The sequence below is a fragment of the Xenopus laevis genome, chromosome 3S (genome assembly GCF_017654675.1).
Source record: "Xenopus laevis strain J_2021 chromosome 3S, Xenopus_laevis_v10.1, whole genome shotgun sequence".
NCBI lineage: Eukaryota > Metazoa > Chordata > Amphibia > Anura > Pipidae > Xenopus > Xenopus laevis.
In genome coordinates this window covers 83,036,925-83,063,957 of record NC_054376.1, presented here as the reverse complement: position 1 = coordinate 83,063,957, position 27,033 = coordinate 83,036,925, and the positions used below count along the sequence as shown (strand labels likewise).

The 27,033-nt window shown below is 36.0% G+C and overlaps 1 protein-coding gene across 3 annotated transcripts in view; it reads right to left on the bottom strand.

The window, feature by feature from the left end:
* Nucleotides 1-27,033, bottom strand: part of cntn1.S (contactin 1 S homeolog) — an 80,767-nt gene that overhangs the window by 8,996 nt on the left and 44,738 nt on the right. For all 3 annotated transcript variants that reach the window (XM_018254107.2, XM_041587512.1, NM_001087736.1), the window contains 17 exons: nucleotides 26,914-27,009; nucleotides 25,460-25,672; nucleotides 24,223-24,322; nucleotides 22,035-22,216; nucleotides 21,123-21,247; nucleotides 19,328-19,445; nucleotides 18,806-18,956; nucleotides 18,048-18,175; nucleotides 13,882-14,057; nucleotides 12,344-12,476; nucleotides 9,153-9,311; nucleotides 8,762-8,911; nucleotides 6,572-6,642; nucleotides 2,713-2,947; nucleotides 1,651-1,754; nucleotides 1,008-1,194; nucleotides 385-497 (listed from right to left, as the gene is read on the bottom strand). In XM_018254107.2, the coding sequence (XP_018109596.1) occupies nucleotides 385-497; nucleotides 1,008-1,194; nucleotides 1,651-1,754; nucleotides 2,713-2,947; nucleotides 6,572-6,642; nucleotides 8,762-8,911; nucleotides 9,153-9,311; nucleotides 12,344-12,476; nucleotides 13,882-14,057; nucleotides 18,048-18,175; nucleotides 18,806-18,956; nucleotides 19,328-19,445; nucleotides 21,123-21,247; nucleotides 22,035-22,216; nucleotides 24,223-24,322; nucleotides 25,460-25,672; nucleotides 26,914-27,009 (2,441 nt within the window). The remainder of the gene's footprint in view (nucleotides 1-384; nucleotides 498-1,007; nucleotides 1,195-1,650; nucleotides 1,755-2,712; nucleotides 2,948-6,571; nucleotides 6,643-8,761; nucleotides 8,912-9,152; nucleotides 9,312-12,343; nucleotides 12,477-13,881; nucleotides 14,058-18,047; nucleotides 18,176-18,805; nucleotides 18,957-19,327; nucleotides 19,446-21,122; nucleotides 21,248-22,034; nucleotides 22,217-24,222; nucleotides 24,323-25,459; nucleotides 25,673-26,913; nucleotides 27,010-27,033) is intronic.

The following is a 27,033-nucleotide window of genomic DNA, read 5'->3' as shown; positions in this document are numbered from 1 at the left end:
CTCCCATTTCGGCCAAAAAATCACGAATTTCCCGCAAAATAAAAATAAACCAATATCCCAGATACAGCTTATTTTAAAAATATGAAAAATGTGCTTGGAAACCATCTAAAGCTTACGATAAAAACACTTTATGCCACTTGTTCACACATAAAAGACTTAAGAATATCCTGGCAGTATATCCTGGTATTATATTGCTGGAAAAGAAAATTGATGGTGATTTTTAACTACACAACTTAAATTCCACCATTATCATGAATATAGCTAGGTTAAATAGCAAGGCTATAGAGGTATAACATCATGAAAGGTATGAGAAGGGTTTAATTCAAAGTGAAATTTTTTTTGGTAGTGTCAGATCTCTGTTAGCCTGTTAGTTTTTAAAGTTACCTTGTAACCATTCACAGCAGATTCATTGGATAAATGTGCTACATGTTCCCAGGTGATAATATACTGTGAGCCATATCTCACAGCACTTGTAATCTGAGGTTTCTGACTTGGAGCTGGAGGAAAAGAAGAAAAATACATATCATTTATATCATTAAGAGCAGGGTCAATATGGATAGTAGAGTGTCGATCTAGTACAGGCAATTGGACACAGTCATTTAAGATCACAGCAGAACTCCGAAGCAGAACTAAAATGTCCAGGATCACTGGCAGTCACTGTTAATGTAAATTGGAAAAACAATGTTTATGGCAGATATTTCTGCTCAAAACTTCACATATCAATGTTGCTGAAGAATGCCCACCTACCTGCAGCAGCACTTCCCTTAGACAGTTTCCTATTCCCAAAACAGAGCCATGGCACAGTAACCTAAAATGTCAGTATGCTATGGGCAATACCAGCTCTCTGTCTATATAAATAAAACATCTTTAATGCTTTTATGATGCATCGTATTTGCTACAGACAATAATCATAAACACATATACAAATTATACAGTAAGTGAGAAATGTAATGAGCACAAAAATTACTTTAATTTGGTGGAGTGCTTTTACAATGGTTAATACTTACGAGCTTTCCTTGTTAGGAAAGTTAGCGTTCTGCTTGGTGGCCCATCCCCAGCACTATTAAAAGCCCGAACTTCTAAGTTGTAATGTGTATTTGGCATCAATCCTTCAAGCCGGGTTGTAATATCTGCAGCTTTCACTTGTACTCGATGTGCTGCTGCTTCTTTGTCTTGAATTCGCCAGTAGCGAACCTAAGGAATTTTACCAGATTTCCTTCAGTCATTAAGGCAGCATATAACTCTTCTAATTGCATACTAGTCTCTTTTAAAATGGAAAATATTTAATAAACTAAAACAAATATATATATATATTTTTAATGAAAATCTGTATTAAAAATGAAAGCCAAATAGTCAACCAAAGTGATCAGTGCAAAAGTGTGTGACGTTTGTTCTATAATCCAATACATTTTTTTCTAAAAGGACAAATTTCTTTATAGATTGCTTTACACAGCATAATTATTTTGGAAAAATGGTTCTTCTGTTAAGAGCACATCCATTGACTAGTGATCAAGTTACACATCTGTAGACAGATTTATGAAATGGAATATGGAATTAAGTGTTATCAACTGGGGTAGAAAATCAAAGTGCAACATTTGACTGTGCAGAGGATGAAACTACTGAGTGAAGAGGCTGAATATCAGCACCCACCTGGTAACCTTCAATAGATTTCTCATAAACTGGATGCCAGGCAACAGATACTTCAGTAGATGACAATATATTGTATACTACTGCCGTTGGGGCTTCTGTAGGCACTGGGAAAGAAGAACGACATAATATAGTCCAAATTTTGTTTCTGCGAGAATAATTTATAAGCTATTGTGACAAGGGTTCATGTTAAAATAAAGCAGCATGCTACTAATCTGAAGCACAGTGTGCTGCGGCAGTTTGCACACCTAGGGGCACATTTACTAAGGGTTGAAGTGAATTTTCGAATACAAAAACTTCGAATTTCGAAGTAATTTTTGGGTACTCCGACCATCGAATAGGCCAAATTCGACTTTGACTTCATTTCGAATTGGAAAAACTTTGAATATTTGACCATTCGAAAATCGAAGTACTGTCTCTTTAAAAAATGTCGACACTTCGCCACCTTTAACCTACCGAATTGCTATGTTAGCCTATGGAGACCTCCTAGAACCTATAGCCAACATTTGGCTAAGTTTTTAGAATTCAAAGTTTTTTTTTGAAAATCGTTCGATCAATCGATTAAATCGTTCGAATCGAAGGATTTAATCGATCGATCGAACAATTTTACTTCGATCACATATGGCCATATTCGATCAAAAAAACCTTCGACTTCGAATATCGTACTACTGCAATTCGATGGTCGATTTTCGACGTTTTTTCACTTCGAAATACGACCCTTAGTAAATGTGCCCCCTAGATATTAGGTACATGATACTGTCCTAACACATAATCTGCACACAGTGAAGCATTTTCTACATACAAGCATTACTAAATCTTTGTGTACCCTGCATTTCATTCTCTGGTGCAATTGTTAAAGCCAGCACAGTCTGCTGTATCCTAGGAGGCACCAGGTAAGAGGAGACCTGAGAACAAGTGCAAATATGTTGATTCTTTATAATTAAGGTGCCTTTACCCATCAAAATAAATAAATAGAATATCCTTTCTGTTCCCTAGAACTGAGTTATACAAGTGGATCATAGTCAGGGAGTGAATGCAAATCAGGTTCAAACCTATTTCACTTACCATCCTCTGCTGAGTATACTACAACAGTGCTGCTGTATGGACCTTCTCCAACTTTATTAAAGGCCTTTACTTTTATTTGAAACTGTGTTGCTGGAGTTATGGTGTCATCCTTGTGCACATAGTGACCACTTTCAGGGTTGGAAACAATAACTTTTCTCCATTCCCTGACATTGAAGGGCTTGAAGGCGACACCATAGCCAAAGCCATCACCATAATGATATTCACGTGACAAAGGCTGTTAAGAGGGAAATACCTTGTTAAAGTTATAGACTGAATGCAAAAAGTGGCAACATAGTTTTAGCAGATATCAAGCATTTAATTATTTAAAAACATATTATGACAAATGGCAGGTAATGAAGCCAGTGAATTTCAGTGCTAGTTCTATATGCAGTGCTGTGTCACCTCCACAGCCTAGTGTCTGGTAATAGCCCCCTGATTTGTCATCCTTTGATACAATCCTTGTTCTACTGTATTTACCCAGACTGCAGCAAAAGGGAACCTTTGCACTCCTGTATTTAAACAATTAATGATGAGAGTGACAATATGCACCTTTATAGTATCACATGTTGGATAGTGAATTAAGCATCCAAATGGCAATACTACCGGGCAGTTTAGCCAACTGGCAAACACAGGTCATGGTTTGATCACTCAGCACTTGCCCAAATGATTAGATTAGGTGGGTAATCCAGTAATCCATTTGTCTGAAAGGAGCTGGTACAGAAGCCCAAAAAATAATGTACAACATTTTTAGTCTACTTTTTAGTTAAGCTTTAGTTCTCCTTTAATGTGCATTACAGAAATACAGCAATAATGGTGACAGTGTACACAGAAGCAAACTAAACAACTGCACAATGCTAAGAGCCACCAACAGAACACAAACTGTTTTGGGATTATTTTTACTTTATTAGCTAGTGGGTGGGTTAACTAATGTGATCATTGATAATGCAAATTTATCATTCTTTTTTAATGTTTCCCACATAGAAAATTAATGAAGTAAGTTGTATTTAACCATACACTCAAGTAATTCCTGCATTTTCTCTGGCGGTGGAGGACATGCTCTATGGTAAATGTCATTATCTGCATCTTATTTTAAATACCATTTTTTTTAAATATTCTACATAGTTACATAGGGTTGAAAAAAGACAAAGTCCATCAAGTTCAACCCCTCCAAATGAAAACCCAGCATCCATACACCCCTCCATACTTTCACATAAGTCATATATATCCATACCTATACTAACTATAGAGTTTAGTATCTCAATAGCCTTTGATATTCTGTCTGTCCAAAAAAATCATCCAAGCCATTCTTAAAGGCATTAACTGAATCCGCCATCACAACATCACCCGGCAGTGCATTCCACAACCTCACTGTCCTGACTGTGAAGGACCACCTACGTTGCTTCAAATGAAAGTTCTTTTCTTCTAGTCTGAAGGGGTGGCCTCTGGTACGGTGATCCACTTTATGGGTAAAAAGGTCCCCTGCTATTTGTCTATAATGTCCTCTAATGTACTTGTAAAGTGTAATCATGTCCCCTCGCAAGCGCCTTTTTTCCAGAAAAAACAACCCCAACCTTGACAGTCTACCCTCATAATTTAAATCTTCCGTCCCTCTAACCAATTAAGTTGCACAACTCTGCACTCTCTCCAGCTCATTTATATCCCTCTTAAGGACTGGATTCCAAAACTGCACTGCATACTCCAGATGAGACCTCACCAGGGACCTATAAAGAGGCGTAATTATGTTTTCATCCCTTGAGTTAATGCCCTTTTTTATGCAATACAGAACTTTATTTGCTTTAGTAGCCACAGAATGACACTGCCCAGAATTAGACAACTTGTTATCTACAAAAACCCCTAGATCCTTCTCATATAAGGAAACTCCCAACACACTGCCATTTAGTGTATAACTTGCATTTATATTATTTTTGCCAAAGTGCAAAAATAATATAAATGCAAGTATTTATCAACCTTGTATTTACCTTGTACAAGGTAAATACATACCTTGTATTTATCAACATTGAACCTCATTTTCCAGTTTGCTGCCCAGTTTCTCAAATTAGACAGAACACTCTGCAAAGTGGCAGCATCCTGCATGGAACCTATAGTTCTGCACAATTTAGCATCATCTGCAATAATAGAAACAGTACTTTCAATGCCCACCTCCAGGTCATTAATAAACAAGTTGAAAAACAAGGGACCTAGTACAGAGCCCTGCGGTACTCCACTAACAACACTGGTCCAATTAGAAAATGTTCCATTTACAACCAATCTTTGTAGTCTATCTTTTAGCCAGTTCTCTATCCAGGTACAAATACTATGTTCCAGGCCAACATTCCTTAATTTAACCAGTAACCTTTTGTGTGGCACTGTATCAAATGCTTTAGCAAAGTCTTAGTAAACCACATCCACTGCCATCCCAGAATCGAGGTCCCTACTTACCTTCTCATAAAAAAGAAATTAAGTTAGTTTAGCAAGATCTATTACGCATAAAACCATGCTGGCACAAACTCAGGGTATTGTGATTTGCTATGAAGTCCAGTATCTTATCCTTTATTAACCCTTCGAAAAGCTTTCCTACTACTGACGTCAGACTAACTGGCCTATAGTTTTGAGGCTGAGAACGGGATCCTTTTTTGAATAGAGGCACCACATTAGCAATTCATCAGTCTCTCGGCACCATTCCAGACCTCAATGAATCCTGAAAAATTAAGTAAAGAGGGTTGGCAATCACAGAGTCAAGCTCGCTAAGTACCCTGGGATGAATACCATCTGGCCCCGGACCTTTGTTAATCTTAACATGTTCTAGTCTCTTTTGAATTTCCTCATGTGTGAACAATGCATCATTAGTTGTATTACTAGAATTGAGACTATTAAGAATAAACCATCATTAACTGTTACCTCATTTGTGTAGACAGATGGAAAAATATGAGTTCAGAATCTGCGCTTTAATTTTGTTTTCATCAACCCCCTCTGATAGTAAAGGTCCCACCCCTTCCTGCTTCATTTTTTTACTATTAACATATTCAAAAAATATATTTTTCTTTTTACTGCTTGCTGCAGTATCCTTTTCTATATCAATTTTAGCTTGCCTTATAGCTTCTTTGCATGATTTATTGGCCTCCTTGTACCTTATAAATGATTCGGTTGTCCCAGTTATTTTGAAAGCTTTAAAAGCACGTCTTTTCTTATCCACCTCAACACCAATACTTCTATTGAACCAAAAAGGTCTTGCTTTGCAACAATGTTCCTTGCTTACAAGTGGAATATACTGACAGCAGCAGCAGCATTTTAAAGACTTCCCATTTTTGTTCTGTGTTTAACCATGTGAAAAGCATTTCCCACTTAATATGTTGCAGAGAAGCCCTTATACTGTCAAAGTTTGCACGTCTGAAATTTAGCGTTTTAGTTACTCCCTTATAGAATTGCTTCAGCAACAGAATCTCAAAGGATCAGATATGTGTGCTCAAGGCTTCATAAAATTACAAGGTTTCTCATAAATTAATTTATACATTTACTATGTATGTGTGCAAAACGAAAAAGGTGCAATATTTTCTGTTTGCTAGTCACTAAATTATTTACACAAGAACTAATATGTGCAAAATGAACATTGCAATTCAATTGTTTTTTTGCACTAATGTTTTTCATTCCATGCACCCATTTATTCTCTCAAGTTCTAATAACATTTGAAATTGCACTCAGTATTCAGGCCACTTTATTTCCTAAGATAGTGTCGATGAGAAAATGTGTTATTGTATAAATAACACTGAATATTACCCAGTCACACACTTTTACAGGACTATTCAAACATGACCCAGTAGGTTGGTTTCTTATTCAATACTACAGTCATGGTAATACTTGCCTGCCATGTTACTGTTAACTCACGATTGCTTCCACCACCACCGCCAACTTCTGCAGGAGCTACAATAGGTGCTAGAAGAAGAAATAAATAGTATAAGCAAATCTGGAAAAACAACTAGGGGGTTATTTACTAAAGTCTGGTCTGGCTTTTTGGTGCAAAACTTGAATTTTTCGTTTTCTTTTTTTAAAAAATTTGAATTTTTCGGGATTTATTAAAATCTGGTGCTGCAAAAAGTCTGAATCCGAAAATCAACCATCTCAGACCTCCTGTTGTATATAAGTCAATGTGAGAGGTCCCTATCCTATTTGGAAGCTTCTGCACTGGAATTAGCCAGAAAACGCGACTACTTTGGCCTTTTTGTGCAAAAATCTGAAAAATTTGGGCTTTTCAGGAAAAATTCTGAAAAATTTGTATGATTCGGGTTTCCGCTCGATTTTTATCGTGTTTTGCCCCGATCTGATTAAATTGAGCTTTTTTAAAAATAAATAAGGGTGAATCGTGGATTCTAGTTTGGTCTGACTTTTTTTTATTTAAATAGTAAGAAAATTCGGATTTTAGTAAATAACCCTCTTAGAGTCAATAACACAATCTATGTGATCCCCAACCAGCAACCAACATGTTGCTCACCAAACCCTTGAATGTTGCTCCCAGTGGCCTCAAAGCAGGTGTTTATTTTTAAATTCCAGGCTTGGAAGCAAGTTTTGGTTGTATAAAAACCAGGTGAACTGCCAAACAGAGCCTCAATGTAAGCTGACAATCCACATAGGGGCTACTAAATGGCCAATCACAGCACCCCAAGAACATTTTTCATGCAGGAGTTGCTCCCCAACTCCTTTTACTTCTGAATGTTGCTCACGGGTTCAAAAGGTTGAGTATCCCTGAGCATACATGGGTTAACATAGAAAAAAAAAAAGAAAACACTTTTGAAGGTAGGTCTGTTTAATGGTAGTTGTAACATGACGGGGGCACCATAAAGCTCACAAACTGACATGGACACGTTCACATGCTGTGGCCATAAACGCATTGCATGAATTTTGATAACAATAGTTCAACAGCAACAGTTTATCTGCCAATCTAACTCATTCAAACATGCATTCGGCAGAGTATCAAAGGACAAAATTTAATGCCCATAATATCGCTTTCAAAAAGGTTACTGTCTGTGCATTTTTTAAATTAAAATATATTTTATTCTATATAAACATTGATGCAAAAAACATTTAATCAGATCAGTATAGATCATTTTCTTTGTTTTTATGACATGATTGAGTGACAAATGCAAAGTTTTTTTGTTTGATCACATAAGCAGGCTGCTGCACAAATGGTATATTAAAATAATGTACATATATTGATTCTTATCAAATACTAGGGGGGAAATATAATAAATAAATTAGGGATGCACCGAATCCAGGATTCAGTTCGGGATTCGACCAGGATTCGGCCTTTTTCAACAGGATTCGGATTCGGTTGAATGCTTCTACCTGGCCAAACCGAATCTGAACCTTAATTTGCATATGCACATTAGGGACAGGGAGGGTAATTGCATGAATTTTTGTCACAAAACAAGGAAGTAAAATATGTTTTTTCCTTCCCACCCCTAATTTGCACATGCAAATTAGGATTCGGATTCGGTTTGTTATTCGGCCAATCTTTCGCAAACGATTCGGGGGTTCGGCTGAATCCAAAAAAATGGATTTGGTGCATCCTTAAAATAAATAATAAAAACAAACACATTTGCGTGCAATTAAGAGTACAAATTTGCATGTGGTAATGTAATATTCTTCATTAGACTTGTTATTGCATTGCAAATCTTAATTGTGCATTGTGAACCTTTTACATCTGCTTGAAGGTGGTGTAAACTTTCTGAGCAAATATAACAAGTTTTTCAATAAGAAGTTTTATTACATACACTGCACACTATCGCAAACTATACAATTCTCAATGGTCATGTGAGGGGCAAAGGCATAATTGTTCACTCTGTGAACATTTATTCGCATTGCAAATGAATAACAAATGTTTTTTGCATTAGAGACCAATATTACATTCTACCATATGAATCCTAAGACTTGACATGAAACTTTTTAGCTAGTGCTAATGTTCAGTCATGAAGAAGATACTGAATTCTAAGTATAACACACTGACTACATCTAGCTGACATACTACACAAAAGTTATGATAGCAATATGTACATACCAGCTCCCTCTGTTCTTATTTTTGGGGATGGCAAGCTTGGTTCTCCAACTCCTAATGTGTTTGTTGCTATAACCCGGAATTCATAGTCCATCCAAGGAATCAGATCTATAACTCTTGCCATCTCCATATATCCTTCAATGTTTGGATTTTCTAGAAAAGTTAACAAAAAACAAACGTTAACAACATATATGAAGACAAGGCATTGTTACATGGAAAAGATAAAAAAATTACATATCCAAAAATGTTGTGATGTGCACAAGGATTCATAATTATCCATCCATTATTCACAAGTATAGGTTCACTCAAGGTCTGTTAAGAAAGCATTTCTTTTATTATCAGAAGAAGAGCAAGTACATGTTAATAAAAACAGTAATCTAACTTTATGACGCACCTGTCTTTACATCTTTCCAGTCGTCAGACAAAATATTTCTTGCCTGGATGTTATACTTAGAAATTGGCTGGTGATTGTCGGTTCCACTACTCCATGTTAATTTTACAGAAGTATCTCTTAGTTCTTCTACTCTGATACCACCTGGAGGACCAGGGGGACCTAGAAAATACACACATGGTATTAGCAAATATACTATATCTTTCATTTGTAAGGAATGTTTACAGTACATCAAGCTCCAGACTATTATTTCGTTACCGAGGGTGATATAAAGGGTATGTAACAAAATATTAAGCATTCTTTAGAACTGACCAACCTGCTAACCCATTAAGAAGGAAAGTATTGAAAACAACTAAATATAAACAACTAAACTAAACGAAATCAAAAAATAAATATGGCTAGAAATGCTATATTATTCCACCAGCCTATAGGTGCACTCTTATCTCTATAGCAGTAATGTTCCAGGCCTTCAAAGTTGTCACTGGAGTTCCCGATCTTGGGTTTTGTTAGGAGTGTCAGTGACACTCACATGCTCAGTGGGCTCTGGGCAGCTGTTGAGAAGCTAAGCTTAGGGGTCATCACAAATTATCAAGGAGAAAATTAAGTTTGCCATATAAACTGATGCTACAGGGCTGATTATTAAACTCTGATGCACTTGCACTGGTTTCTGTGCTGCCATGTACTAACAATCGGGATAATTTACTAATCAACAATTTATTCTGACATTTATATTCTATATATATAGTATATTCAAAAATGTAGTTTTATCCAAACGATCTCCACCTGTGTAGCTCACTTTCCTACTCAGGCCACACCAGCCAGGCCAAATTTATACTCATGCAACAGTTGTAGGATAGGAAGGAGCATAACAATCCGCAGACTTGGCTGCAAAATTCCTTTATTATCACAACATGTTTCGGATCATCATGGATCCTTTTTCAAGTGAAAAATACAATTACAAAAAAGACCAATTTATAACACAACACCCACAATGTTACTCCTCCCTCAGTGACATCATATGTTAATCAATCAATTATTTAAAGTAGCGTGCATTTCCCATCTTAAAGACGTGTTTATCCACCAGAGGAACTGTGCACCTTGCAACACACTGCAACATTAAAAACAATGTAACATTTAAAATATAACCTTAGTACTTAGAGACAACATTAAAATTGATACAATATTTTAATTCATAAAAGAATTACTTGAAAATTAGGCACTACTCTAATCTTCCAAAATAGTGACACAGTTTTCGGACACATATGGTAGGCAGACTCTGAAAAGAGTAGTGCCTAATTTTCAAGTAATTCTTTTATGAATTAAAATATTGTATCAATTTTAATGTTGTCTCTAAGTACTAAGGTTATATTTTAAATGTTACATTGTTTTTAATGTTGCAGTGTGTTGCAAGGTGCACAGTTCCTCTGGTGGATAAACACGTCTTTAAGATGGGAAATGCACGCTACTTTAAATAATTGATTGATTAACATATGATGTCACTGAGGGAGGAGTAACATTGTGGGTGTTGTGTTATAAATTGGTCTTTTTTGTAATTGTATTTTTCACTTGAAAAAGGATCCATGATGATCCGAAACATGTTGTGATAATAAAGGAATTTTGCAGCCAAGTCTGCGGATTGTTATGCTCCTTCCTATCCTACAACTGTTGCATGAATATATAGTATATTGTGAGTCAGTCCCTATAATCAGTAAGTGACAGCAGCACAGAGCATGTGCAGTGAATCAGCAGACAAGATGGTGGGGAGTTACTGGGGCACAGATCTTCCCTGCTAAATGCATGTAAGTACCCTTGGGCTGGTATAGAACCCCAAAACATAATGTACAACATTTCTGCCCTACTTCTTTAGTTAAGATTTAGTTCTCCTTTAAAACAAACTTGCAGTAGAGCCTAAAGTTATTTCTGCTTCACTCACACTCTTATGCACTACCAAACATTTTATTAAATAATTAACTGCAGTGCCACATCTCAAAAATTTTGACTGACAGTTTTTCAATGGTTGGTAACAGAATGGAACCATCATTTCTGATTTTTGTAGCAGATAAATTATTAAACATAGAAATAGAAAAATATCTATTGTTGTCCAAATTCATTTTAATTTGTAAACTCAAAATCTACTTCTGACACATTCACTCTGCCAGTCCAGAGAAATGATTGGTTCCTGCAGGCTACAGGAATATACTAATCATGGAATCATTCACTGAATGAAATTTTATAATAGTGTGTATTTATTTTTACTTTTACAAATATGTAAGATTTGTGTTATTTGCTGTACACTGTCATTTCTTTAACCATATTTCATAAAATGCTGGCTGCAGTAACAAGAATAAGCAATAAATAGACTTGTCCATCATTTATAATTTCCTATAAGGTACATAAGTAATGAATAGGTTTCCAGAACTGTCTGCAGAATTCCAATGAGTACTGCACTGTTTGAACACAGTAGGTTATGTCTTGTGAACATGACAAACTGCATTCCATATGTTACAGAAACAACAAGCTCTATGTAATTTGTGTCGACTTGCATTATCTTTTGTCTTGAAATCTAAAATTTGCAATGTAACTGAAGAGAAGCTAATGGAACACATTATATTTAGAATACATTTTTGCCCCAATACCTAGCAATTATACATTGATTGAATGGGGTTAATTTGCAACACAATTTTTAAAACATACTGGACAGTACAATTCATAACCCTAAAATAGATTTAGAAAAAACAGAAACATTCACATTTAAGAACATGTTGTTAAACCCATTTGAAACAGATGCCGAAAACACCCTAATGGTGGCCATAGATGCAAAGATCCGCTCGTTTGGCAGATCGTTTTGGCAAATGAGCGGATCTTTCCCCGATATGCCATTAACAAACATGGCTATATCGGGTGTAATCTGATTGTTCGGCCGTATGGCCGAACGATCCGTTTACGATGTGCCGTGGGCTCCGGCGGGATCGGTCGGGTCAAAATCAAACCTGACTGATCGACCAAACGACTGATCTCCGCCGGACGAAAGATGTCGGCACACGCCACACACGATCCGAAAATCGTAAAAATCCTCGATTCGTACGATAGGATCTGTGTGTCTATGGCCGCCTTAAGATAAATACTAAATGGGAATTAACCCAAATATTAGCATATTATTTTGCAACCAAGGACAATTATCATAGTATTCTTACCTCTGACTACAAGATCAGCTGAAGCTGAAGAGTTGTCAACAATTGTTTGTGCTGTGCAAGTGTATCTTCCAGCATGTTTAAGTTGTGCATTTTTTATAATGAGTTCGCTGCCCACATCATTCTGCAAAGGCAGCTGAGAAAGACCAGATAAATGAAACTCATAATGCTGTACAAGTAAAACGCAGATACTAGCTCAGTGGGGTTCCTCACTGTAATCTTGGTTCCTTTCACAATCCAAAATCCTTAAGGGTCTGATCAATTAATGGCTGCTATTCTTCATTTTAACAATAGTTATCAAAACTATGGTTTTATTGGTTTAACAAAACACACACAGATTTGTAAAAATGTTTTAACAGCTTTGAATGGTTGAATGCTATTCAGTCCTAAGAAGTGGAAGTGTTCATTGCTGGCAACTGTCATTGGGTTAAATTCTCCCTCCTCAAACATATCACATGCAAGAAGCAAGGATTTCCATTATGTCTTATATATGCATGCTGGAAGAATCAATCTGTTAGACAAGCAACTTAGCACAGCTGTTGAGGAGAGATTAACTAGTTACTGCTACTCTATAGGGCAGAATGGCATTTAACCAATCAAGTTGAAAACATTCTGCTAAATTGACTCATATCTAATCTCTTTGATCATTGTGTCTGTTTAAATCCTAAAACAGACAGAACTGCTAGGAATCCTATTGCACTCGCCAGTTTAAGCTTTCATCAATTAGCCACATTAAAAGGTTAACCATAATGTGTGAATGTGGAAGAGTGTAAACTCCCCCGAGGCAGGTACTGACATGAAAGGGTAAAGGGAATAATTTTTATATATTGTTTTCTCCCATGGGACTCAAAGTGCTTTTTCAGCAAGCAAGGCAGCCATTTTAAGAGCACCAAGTACCCAAGATTATGGGGCACGTTTATTATGCTGTATAAAAAAACAGTGGGATAATACACCACACATCACTAGGCTTTGCCGTGTAAAAAATGACATACATTTTCACCTGAAGCAATGTCAAATAACGGAATAAAATCTGGTGTTCAAATGGAGTAAAATTACACACACCTTGATAAACTCGCTATTTATTTTATACAGCTTTTTATGCCGTTTTTTCAGATAATTTCGTTTTACACAGCATAACAAATATGCCCCAAGTGACTTGTAAAGGGTCACGAGGAGTTGCCACAGGGAATCAAACTGGCATGAGATCCACGCCTAAGGCTGATCAATTAAACGCTAGGCCATGTCTTCCTCCTGAAAGATATGTACCTTTTAAAAGTGCCAAAGAAAATGTCGGCTTATGATTAGGCAGTTCTGTCATAAAAATGTCTTAATTTGGTCACCATACAGTCAGCTTTACCTAGTTATGTTTGCCAAAACATTACTAACACTGCCTTTGCAATAACGGGAATTATTAAGTTATTTTCTTCAGTACAGTCACAGTATTTTTTAACAGCATAATACTGCTTTGTAATCATTACACCTTTTCACAAAAAATGACATTTCATTTTACTGTAATTCAAGCTAAATTCTCTTTTATATACCCGTATAGCCCGTTCATAATGTCTGTCTTCCATGTCAAATTCAATTGGAAAGCCATTTAAAGACCAGATATATGAAAGGTCCAATGTGGGATCGTGAGATGCATTGCACTGCATGGTTGCATTTTCACCTACAGTCACATCAGCATTTGAAGGTGCAAGGGTTATCTTTGTGGCAGCTGGAAAAAACGAGAAACAAATTTATAAACAAAATTGGGCCTTACTGCTGGAATATACAGAAAGGGTCTGATATACTAGATTCACTGTTGCTCTACCACATGTAACTCATGTTGCTGGACTACAAATCCCAGAATACGTTAAAAGAATATCAAGATTTAACCCAACATTCATAATGAGCTAGGTTACTATGGATATAAATATCTTATGTATTTACAGGGGTGTAAATATATGTACATAAGCACAATTAATTTTATTTTGATGGTGCTTTTTACAGACAAATCTGTTGTATAGCCATGGCCCCAAATTATATGGGGCTCTTTGTGGGCCTTTGGGAGTAGCAGAAGGTATATTACCATCATATATATCTCTAACAAGTCAAATTATGGTGGATATAAAACAGTGGGTATAATTTTGGTATGGGGAGGAACCAAGGATGAGCTATGCATATCTCAATCAAACATCTAGCTCTTTAGTATTGAGTTTAAGGCTATTCAAACTACATATTTAGATGTTGAAATTATAGTCCAACTTCTCACTTGTACACATTTTAAAAAGGAAGATTCCACTTTGTTTATGCATTCAATAGCTATCATCATCAGAGATGTAATCAAATTATCATTACGAACACTGGCCACTCAGACTCTGTGTTCTGAGGAACTGTAGTAATATTTCAGAATTTACCAACGAGGCTCAAATCATCAGGGAATGCAGTTGGTTGAAGGGTTACATGGAAGAGATTTTGGAGGCAGTTTACCGACAGGCATTAAGTAATTAACATTTTGTGGTAGAAGTTGTTTAGTTTTAGTGGGAACTTTTTTTTAGAAGGTGTGAATTTAGTAAGAGGCCTAGGAGTGTTCCATACATTAGTACAGCTAATACACATGAGGATATGGTGGTACTAAAGGTCCTAGCTTGTAGTGTGACAAGTAGTTGTAATACTTGGAACATCCATAAATACTGGCATATTATAGGGAATGATGAAGATCTACTGGGCATTACAACCCTTTAAACCTTAAAAGTATCAAGCATATAGTGAATGAGTCTGCCCATTGGTTTATGTCTAGTAAACTACAAGGAATGCATACTTGTAAAAGAAGCAATAAGCAATTTTAAGTCAAAGCAATTGCAAAATAGTGATAAATATTGCATCCGTATAAAATCATTTTAAGTGTCAATCTAAACAGGTGGGATACACCATAATCTGTCCTTGTAACCCTATGTAAAATATAGGTAAAACTATTTGAAAGTAGGAGGAAGTAGAGAAATCTTAATGAGACACTCAAGATATGTAAGGAATGAAATATTTTTCCACCCTTTACAAATGGTACTTCGATACAGATGCAAGAGATTTTGCATGTAGCAAATGTTTGGCTCTATTTAGTGTGGGTGAAATGTTGAGCCATCTGGGTCAGAATTTAGATGAAGCACTTGTGAGACAGAAGTATGGGTATAAAATTGACTTTAATACTGTTACACATAGTGGCCTCAATGAGCAGTTGAATTGGCCCCTTTCTTGAATAACTAAAGAAATGGTTATGGTGAGTATCTATGGTTTATACATACTGGGTTTAATTATATGCCATGACATCAGATGGTGGGAGGGAACTTATAGCATGCCTTTCAGTGTGAGGATTTTTCATTATCTTTTACTGTCTCATAAAGTCATATTATTGGTGAAATACATACAGTTTCTCTTGATTCTTTAAATGATTTTCAGTACCAGCTTTTAATGTATGCAGATCAACATGTTGTGCCTATCAGAGAACTGTAATGTTTTTTGTTCCACAGTGGAGATCTAGTTTATTATTATTATTATATTATGTTGATGGTGTCTTAGAGCTCTACAATTCAGTTTGGTTTAGTTGGGGGTTTGCTTTGATTGGCTCCATTTTGAGAACAGACTGTCAGAATTGGGGTTATATGTTTTGCATTTATTTTTAACCTTATTAATGCTGCAGTAGTGGGCATTTTAGATATAGGTCTAGTTGGCATTGATGTGGCCATTCAAATGTTTTCTTAGTACTCTTGCCCACAGAAGAGCATCAAACACTATTTATAATTTACATTGACTTTTAGGATGCCAACAATCCTAAAATCAACCCACGTTTTGGACTGAAACATACAATTTATAGTATTACTACTGGGTCCACCTGACCTCAACACACGCACAATGTATTCATTTCATAACAACATCAGGAGACAGGGCAGCAAGGAATAATGCAGCAAAATTCAGTTTATGAATTTGGTTCTAAATGAGTATAATACCTGCAGTGCTAAAATAACGTCATGCTTTTTGTAGCTTCCCATGCTCCCTCTAGGCTTACTATGTTTGCTCTACTCCCACAGCACCATCTCTAGTGTGGCCAAAACTCATTACATTATATAAATAGCATATATTATATAAATAGCATTATGAAAAGCAATTGTAGCTATAAATCAACAGTGACTCCAGAGAAATATTTTAAATTCCTACTAGACATAGAGAAATGTTGAAAATGAGGGAATTTTGGTTATGTTTTAAATGAGAAATCAAAATCACTTTCAAAATCACTTTAAATATTTCAAGTTCTCCCATTTGCATATGAAACTGCAATATTCTTCAAAAATGTTACACTGAATATTGTAACAGCCTAATTAAATTATTTGGCACACACTTAACTTCAAAAAGATGTTCCATTGCATACTTTGTGCATTGGTGCATACTGTAAAACATGCAGTATACAAAAATGCTGCATGTTTTACAGTATGCACCAATGAACAATTTTCCTTTGTGCTAACATTTTTTCTTTTGCATCGGTTTCGTTAATTCCTATGGCTTTAAATCCCTACACTTCCTTATCTCTATCTATGGTCTGTCCACGGTACTAGTAGTCAGTGCAAATTCTATTAATGGAACAGACCAGGTAGACGCAGTAATCTGCTGCAAAAGATGCCTTTTTATTTGACACTACATGTTTCAAGTGGGCCCTTGACAAAGGGCATTTTTGCTCAAAACATGTAGTGTCAAATAAAAAGGCATCTTTTGCAGTAGATTACTGCATCTACCTGGTCTGTTCCATTAATAGAATTATCTCTCTAGTTGCTGGGCAGATGCCCATGTATGTAGTTATTTAATTTACATATTTCTGTTATTGGTCTACTGGCGAATGACCGCCTCCTGCCACACTTTAACATAGTGATCCATCTGTTCCATTGAGCATGGGATCAACACATCCCAGTAAAGCTGTTCTGCCCTAGAGTGACCTGTACCTTCAGTGATAAGCCAGGGAGCAGGGACCCTGTGAAGGCAGCTTAGCCAGAGTAAGGTTAACTCTTTAATAACTCTCTCTAGGAGAGTGATATAGAGAGGTTAAATAGCACAAGAAGCCTGTGCTCCAACAAGGATTTGTGGTAGGGACAGGACTCCCCTATGCTCCAAGTCAGCCTAAAGTGAAGGAACTGCAGCTGGATAGGGAATAAGGGTTAGAATTATTCTCCCTCATTCCTTTGTATGGGCATTCTATCCTAAAAGTGCACCTTAAACTTCCCTAGCTGCATCCACATGATGCCAGAATGTATTGCATCTTCTGAACTGTCCTGGCACTTTAACATCTAATAATACCTTGCCTCTTGGATCATTTGTATTGGACAAATGAACTTTGTTCTGTTTTGTAGCTGCAAGAACCTCCTGGTGTCTATCTATGTAAGTTGTAATTCAACTACACCATTCCTTCCGACCTTCCAAAATCAAAGGCCCTGCCTTGTGTGTTATAGTCATATATAACCCTTGCTCTACTGTAAATAGCTGGGCATCACCTAACAAGGCTTAATAAAGCCTAGAATACTGTCACAGACTCTTATAACATCTTTCCAATAGAAAGTTTAATTAATCATTACAATTAACTTATTTTATACATTTCAGGTAAATCTGAATAATGTATACTCAGTATTGTGAGTTTATTTACAGCTTCTCTAGAATATCATGCAAATAATGATTTATCTTTAATTACCCGTGACAGAAAGTACGGCAGTGCCATTTGCTTTTCCTCTGTCATTTTCTGCATAACAAGTATAGCTGCCTTCATCGAGTTTTGTAATGTTCAGGATTTCCAGGCTACCATCATCCCAGATTGATACGCTAATTAAGAGATAAAACACAGCAAACATTTTCCGGGCAAAGTTATTTAGTTAGATTAAATAAAAAATTCTGATTATACACAGAATAGAAAAAAAACTTTTGCTTACAGAAATGGAGGAATCCCATCTGTGAATATGATGAGTTTGCCTCAAAACAATAGATGGCAACACAGCAATACAATTTGTTATAAATCATTTGCAGTATTGTTCTGCATATAAAGTGTTATTTGCCACACTAGCAGCAGAACTTCAGCTTCGAAGCCCCAGTGCAGAAATATATCCTACACCATTAATTTCCATTTCCAACAGTAAATGGAAGTACAAATGCATAAATATATTACCATAATATTGTGTTTGTACATACCACAGATCTGACACTTCTGAAAAGTGTACTTTTTGCTGTATAATGTATCATAGTGTTGGACTTTTGCTTAGGATGTGATCTTTTACAGCACAAATTAGAAGGCAGTGGAGACATGCCAAATATTTGTGTGCTGACAAAAATAAACACATACATAAATAACATAAACCATCTGCATAATCCTGGGTTATTTTTATGCAGGCATCGAAAGCTGCCATTGGTTGGGATCACTTAAAATGACAGTAGAGATACACAACTCTTAGTACTGACCGACTGTTGTTTATTAGCAGCTCCGTCCCCTTACTCCATGAAAATTTGGCTTTTGGAGCAGCTTTTGGCTTGCACTCAATGATTACACGTCCTCCTTTGGCAGCTAAAACTTTCTTTCTCATAGGAGTAAATTCAAATGTTGGTGCTAAAGCTAAAAGGGAAACAAAAATGGTGTCACAGAAAATTACATCATCGTCATTTAAGCTTAAAGAAAGAAATGACTGGGATTTTGTATTTTGAGTTTTTATACTGGAAATTAAGTACAGTAGAAGATCATCTACTGCAATGAGATTAAAAACTACAGGAGAGAAACTATTGATACAGATATCAATAACATACAAGGCATACAATGCTGAATTTAGATACCTGCGTGGGATGTAAAGTAATTGATATATTGTATTTGAAAATGAATAACAATTTTCTTGCATGCATTTCGCAAATATACAAAAAACACAAAATTTCTTGAGAAATATTTTTGCATGAAAACCAACAACTTGTTCCAAAAATGTGAAATCTACTAACCGAGAATCTTTAACTCTGCATTCGCATAAATAATTCCGTGCATATTTTCTGCTATGCACTGATAGATTCCGGCATCGTCCAAAGTCAGCCCACTCTTTCTTAGTTCACCCTTTCCATACTGAAATTAAGAAGCAGATTTAACTTACTCATTATTCAAAAGTTACTAAACGAACTGGATCACTACTTACTTACTGGGGTCCTACTATTTCTCCAGCATGATGTACACAGAGCTTTGTGTCATGGTCGCAAAAAAATTTAAGACAATAATAAAGGTAGATACTTGTTGGTAGGAACTTACTTGGCCAATCAATTGCATTTTGACAAAGCTTTTTTGAGTAGGTTTGAATTGCAAGTGCCCAACAAAACTCTTTTACTCCTGCATGTTATTAATGAGTTTGCTTTCTATTGTTAGTCAATATTGATACTATAGGGGTTGTGAACCCAACAATATAATTTTGCCTAATAAAAGAAAACATATTTCTAAGAAACTTTCCAGTATTCATTATTTAAATATACATTATTTAAAACTTTTCAATGGTTTTAAAGTTATTTGTAAATTAAGTTATTTGCACTGATAAATTTGATCGAAAAGCTTCTGAAACCCGTCCAAAGTCTCCCTAACAGTGCTTGCCTTCTGGTTCTTTATAAAATAATCAAATGAAGAGCTAAAATGCTGTCATGTAATTGCAATGGACTTTGCATGGATGATTCTGCTTACCGTTGAAATCTATATCTGCTCTGTCAAAAGACGGGAGGTATACCACTGACACGATGCACAGGCACAGCAAGTATTTACAGTGGTTTCTGGAATGTGTATGTGACACTCGTGGCTCATTTATAAACACTGGACAAAATTGCACCTGGGCAATAACCTATGGCAACCAATCAGTGATTAGCTTTTTTTTACAAAAACTGCAGGTAGAACAATGAAATTTGACAACATTTGATTGGTTGCCCTCGTGCAAATGTGCCCACTGTTTATATGCCTCTTTATAGGTCCCTGGTAAGGCCTCATCTGGAGTATGCAGTGCAGTTTTGGACTCCAGTCCTTAAGAGGGATATAAATGAGCTGGAGAGAGTGCAGAGACGTGCAACTAAATTGGTTAGAGGGATTGAAGACTTAAATTATGAGGGTAGACTGTCAAGGCTGGGGTTGTTTTCTCTGGAAAAAAGGCGCTTGCGAGGGGACATGATTACACTTTACAAGTACATTAGAGGACATTATGGACAAATAACAGGGGACCTTTTTACCCATAAGAGGATCACCATACCAAAGGCCACCCCTTCAGACTAGAAGAAACAAACTTTCATTTGAAGCAACGTAGGGGGTCCTTCACAGTCAGGACAGTGAGGTTGTGGAATGCACTGCCGGGTGATGTTGTGATGGCTGATTCAGTTAATGCCTTTAAGAATGGCTTGGCTGATTTCTTGGACAGACATTATATCAAAGGCTATTGTGATACTAAATTCTATAGTTAGTATAGATATGGGTATATATAGTTTATGTGAAAGTAGGGAAGGGTGTGTGTATGGATGCTGGGTTTTCATTTGGAGGGGTTGAACTTGATGGACTTTGTATTTTTTCAACCCAATTTAACTATGTAACTATGTAACTATAAACGATCCCCATTGTTTCTACATACTGCACCTATTGAATGCCAAAAATATACTTCATTGCCTAATTGAAACTGTTTTGAGAAAATAAATTAATATATTTGATTTATTATATAAATCAGATGTTCACTCTACTATTGTTCCATTGCTAAAGTACATCAAGCGTTCGTATTGTGCTTACCGACGCTCCGTTTTTCAGCCATCTGATGCTAGGCTGTGGCTTGCCTTTAACAACACAGGACCAGTGCAAATCACTGCCTATATCTCTTTCTGTATCATTGATGTGTTCTACCCATTCTGGCACACCTAGAAACCAAGAAAATATATATTTTAGAATATTAGGCCAAACTTCAAAGAACATACAACATTTAAAAACTGGAAATTAAGTCTTTACTCTCTAAATTCAACTGGCTTTTTGGTAACATGAACCAAGGAATTAAGCTCTTTTCTGTTTACATCCATATTATCTGATTTTCCAGCAGTAGAATTACATGAGATTTCTAAGTGACTGTTTCATAGCTCATAGAAATCTAAAGCAGTATATTATTAACATGAGGAGATCCTAAATCAGTGCAGGTAATTTTATTCTATGCAGTATAAAGTTTCATTGCATAATAATTTATCTTGGCTTATAAGGGATCAGTGACTCTTAATTTAAGACAGAAAATTAGTAATTTTACCCTTTCCTAGAAACAAGCCTTTTAACATTATTAATGAATTCATTTCATAATTTCTCTGTATCATTTTTTTGTTAGGAGAGCTATCCATCTTCAAAAATTGGGAAAGTACAGCAATCAGCATATGAATTTTTAAACAGCAATTTTACCAGTATGAAACTATGCAAGGGGAAAAGGTGAAAACATAAAAATTATATTAACCACTATTATATTATATTATCACTATTATAAAGTGAGACTCACCAAAACTATAACATTTTGTTAAGTTCAAAATGTATTGTCAAATGTCAGGTAGTGTAAGTCATCATAAGGCAGAAACGAAATACCATTATGAATATTTATTCAAAGAGGCAGAGGAACCCTTCAGTTTTGTAATGCTGCTTAGCAGAACCCAATTATTTTAACACGTGTCATACCTTCTACATATACATATGCTCTGTGTGTGTCCAGCCCTTTAATGTTCTTAGCTTCACATTCGTATGTCCCTTCATCTTCAGGTTGGATATTGAAAATTTTTAGGACAGCCCCAGACATGCTTATTTCTGCTGAAGCTGGCATCGCCTCATTTATTTTTCTCCATGTGATTACAGGAACAGGACTAGAAGTAAAGGTAGCAATGTTTATACATATTTGTGAGTGTGTGGGAAACAAGAGAACTTTACCCAAAGAAAAAACTGCTATCTGTTCCAATAAATACTGTATATCACCATAATTGCTCTTCATAAAGGCCAGCAACTCAAATATCTACCATGCACTTTCAGAAATGATATGATTTGCATTATATTGTATTGCTCAGATAACATAAGATCAATCACACAGAGACCTGTTTGCAATGCACAAAGAGATTTGTTTTCAAAATAACAAAAATAGTACAACATTGAGGGGGTTATTTATCAAAATCCGAAATTATTCAGATTTTTAAATAAAAAAAAGTCTGACCATACTAGAATCCACAATTTGCCATTATTTATCACAAAAAAAAACTTAAAAATATCGGATCAAGAAAAACACAACTTTTTTGGATTGTTGCAGGAAAAACACTTTTTTTGAGTTTAACACCAGAAAACCACGAAAACTCCAAACATTTAGTGAGGGAATGGTTAAGGGGACATCTGCCATTGATTTTATATGAATTTGGAAGTTTTAGATGGATTATTTTCGGATTCTGACTTGGAACAGATTCAGGCCATAATAAGTCGCAAAAAAAATTGCGTCTTTTTTACAAGGTTTTCGGCATCAAAACGAATGCCACAAAAAAATCTTCTGAATACACAACTGACACTACCCTGCTACCATTAAGCAATTTAAATAGCAAAAGAAAACACGGGAATTACACAGATTTTCTTTGAACACAAAATAACAAGGAAAATATGCATTTGTAAGCTGAAAAATAATAATATGATTATCACACAAACATTTTAATTTTATTTTAGGATTCGCTTAGCTCCTCCTGAAGATTAACTGTAAATGCAACACTTTCCCACTTCCAAGAATCAGTATAAGATAAATAATGCCTTTATCCTCCCACCCATTCACCTTGCAGCACAAGCTATACCACTGGCAGCAGTACAACTCACTATGATATACCCATGGGTAGGGTATATGATGCCCTGTGATGCCTCAGACCTCCAGACAATGAATGGTGATTGGCTATGACTTTACCAGCATCCCTATCAAAACATTCAATTCAACTGATTTCAAGGGGACAGCTCTGCTGGTGCTGTCTGCACTCTATAACAGATAGATGACAGCATTGTGCTATTAGAAGATCAGGACTGGTTGAATCTGATGTACTTTGATATAATCTCTGTTAATGATGAAGTTAAAAGAGCAGTTTAAAAATGATTTGTATTAGGCACCACCATTGAAAAATGTGCAGTTTTACAAATCATCTGTGCTATACAGTATACTGTAACAGTACACAGTGTTTCTACTGACCCTCTAAGACAGGGATCCCCAACCTTTTGAACCCGTGAGCAACATTCAGAAGTAAAAGGTGTTAGGGAGCAACACAAGCATGAAAAATGTTCTTGGGGTGCCAAATAAGTGCTGTGATTGGCCATTTGGTAGCCCCTATGAGGATTGTCAACCTACATTGAGGCTCTGTTTGGCAGTATACCTGGTTTTTATACAACCAAAACTTTTCTCCAAGCCCGGAATTCAAAAATAAGCACCTGCTTTGAGGCCATTGGGAGCAACATTCAAGGGGTTGGAGAGCAACATGTTGCTCACGAGCTACTGGTTGGGGATCACTGCTCTAAGACAAGGGGGCATATTTATGCTGGGTGAAATGTCCAATTTGCCACTGTTATTTTATCTTTCTTACAGCGGAAGTCACTTTAAGAAAAAGCTCATCGAAAATGTACACCGTTTTTTAAAACAGACAAAGCCTGGTGATGTTCTGTATATTAATATGTAATAGTTTTATAATATTAAATATGCGCCATGGGGGCCAAGCCACATTTATTTTGTTGAAATTTGTTGAAATTTGAATATGTATACTAGCCATAATGTTCACATTTTTAAACAGCTTGATGCTTTACTACAGTCTATTCTGTCATTTGCCTGCATAAATACATTGATACATGGTAACGTATTACTTACTTTCCCAAAGCAAAACACTCTAGTGTGACGTTTTGATCTTTCAGGGCCCGTGTGTCTTTAAATTTGACATTAATAACAGGTGTATACCGTTTAGGTTTCTCTAAAAAAAACAGAATATCCCATTAGTAAATAGTAAAGAGGACCTGTCATCCAGACATAGAAAGCTGTATAGTAAAAGTCATTTTCAAATTAAACATGAAATCCAATTCATTTAAAAATCTCAGCTGTCAATCATGTATTGTTTATCCCATCTCTATTCCTAAAGCACATAAATCACTTTCATTACATTTAGGCACCTTCTTGATGTCACTGATCTCTTCGCATGCTACCACCCTTCTCACTGTCTATAACTGTATAGTCTGTGCATGGGCACCAGGTAACCTTTTCTGAGGCACCAATGAGATTTTGGGATGATGCAAAGCTTGCCTTGATAACAAAATGGTGCCTACTTGTAGGATAACGTAAGCAAGTCTATTAATGAAAAAAAGATTTTCTAAAAAAGGAATCATTTTCAAAACGTATAGTCATTAATATATTAAGGTCTCCTTTAAAGACATCCAGGTCATTTTTGGTGGAGACAAGCTATTATGATTTTCTTGATGTTCCAGTGCATTATATTGTTACCGTGTATTTTATTGTTGAGACATAATCACGGGCTTGAGAGGCCTGCAATTCATTGCATCTTGTTCTGAGGTTATTTTGAGTTCACTAATGAATTTATGCATTTTGAGCTTTATTTAAGCGATGAACATATTACTACCGTTCTATGAGCTTCAGCATCTTAAAACCTGGGCTGTGTAACTGATTCCGTGAATTCTTCATGGAGTGAAGCGCCTCTATAGTTTCTGGTTTTGCCAACTTGACTTTGGCTGAAGTAGGCAATTATACTTCATACATACCTCTAATAAATTATACTTCATACATTTAACTTAAATCAGGCCTGATGTTGGGACAGTAGACCTTCATTATTTATTTTACCATTGGAATATTAACTGAAATGTTGAAAGCTGTTACTTTAGGTCAGCCTCTTTTATCCTTAACTGCGCACCTAATTGAAAAACAATGAATCTTGGATACTACATAGATGGCATGCAAAATACAAATAGCTGCTAAACAGATGTAGCAAAATGTTTTTCTACATGGCTGCTCACAACACCAAACAAGTGCAACAATTGTAAGGACACTTGCAACCCAGTGAAAGTATCTAAAGGTGTGTCAACAACATAACATCTCTTACCTGAAGTATCAGTTTGTGGAAGAAGTGATATAAATTTGCTGAATACACTTTTCGTAACAGAAGGACTGGAGACAAAACATGAGTAATTGCCTCGGTCGGTCTGCTCAACTTTTGCAATATACAGATTTCCGTTTGTCTGTGTAACAAATCTTCTGTTATCAGTTGAGATGAACACAGGAAATTCATTTAAAAGCCAGCGATAATTAAGATCATCTAAACAAGAGAAGGAAAAAACAATGGAATATATATACTGTATACACCAAACAATTCAGTACAGTGTATTTGAGAACTATGTTGGTTCTTTCGAAGAATAGTAAGAGGAGATCTAATTAGCATACTATTTCTAGTGCCCAAAATTAGAGAACGCATAGGACTTATCCCTAGTACTTTACAACAATAAAAATGTAATTATTTCAAATGTAAAATAGTTGAAATATAAGGTCTATTTAATTGTGCCACAGTAAACATAGGTGTTATCTTCTGCAAAATCTAATTGCAAAAATCTGACTAGTAATCAAAGAGTTAATAGCAGAATCTAATAAATGTGAATTGAACAACATTTCCTTCATGTGAACAGTTATTGCTTTTTGAAATCTAAATATATACGTTTTGTAAATCTGCAAAGGTATTTACTAACAAACTGTTAGTGGAAAAATAATATATACTATATGGTATTATAATAAAATCATATTTTAAAGTTTGCATTTGTGAACCAGGAAAGTATTTAGCAACCCCATTCACCTATGGAAGAAAGATTGTGAATTTCATAGTTTAGACATAGTTTGGTTTAGACATGTCCATCAAGTTTCATGCCTTTTTCAAACTTTTCAAATGTTTTTATATCTGCCAGCACAACAACTTCATAGCTCTCACTGTAATAAAAATTCCTTACCAGCACCTTAAAAAAGTAACCAGCCTTATTATCTCAAGGCAGTGATCCCCAACAAGTGGCTCGTGAGCAAAATGTTGCTCATCAACCTCTTGGATGTTGCTCTCACTGTCCTTGAAGCAAAAGCTTATTTTTGAATTCCAGGCTTGGAGGCAAGTTTTGGTAGAAAGTTTTGGCAGAAAAAACAGGTTTACTACCAAAAAGAGCCTCCTGTAGGCTGCTAGTCCACATGAGGGGTACCAAGTAGCCTTTCACAGGCTACTTGGTACCCCTCATGTGGCATCCCCGGGGACTTTTTCATGCTTGTGTTGCTCCCCAACTCTTTTTACATTTGAAAGTGGCTCATGGGTAAGAAAGGTTGGGGACTCCTGTCTTAAGGCATGCTCTAGAATGAATTGTGAATTAATTGTGTGGTGCTTTAGGTATTCCCATGTACTAAACACAATTCAAGACCACAAATTATGGTGTAGTGGATTGCTTACCCTTGGGGCAACCTTGCTCTGATTTCCAAAGACATTTCCAATCAAAATGTACTTTAGCATAAAGAAAAAAGCTTAATGATTACCAGGGAAATGTGGAGGAGGATCACATATTAGAACTGCTCCAGTTCCTTCCTTCACTTTTACTTCGTATCGTTCCTCCGTAGGAAATGGATCCAGATCTATAAAAAATATAATGTGTTCTA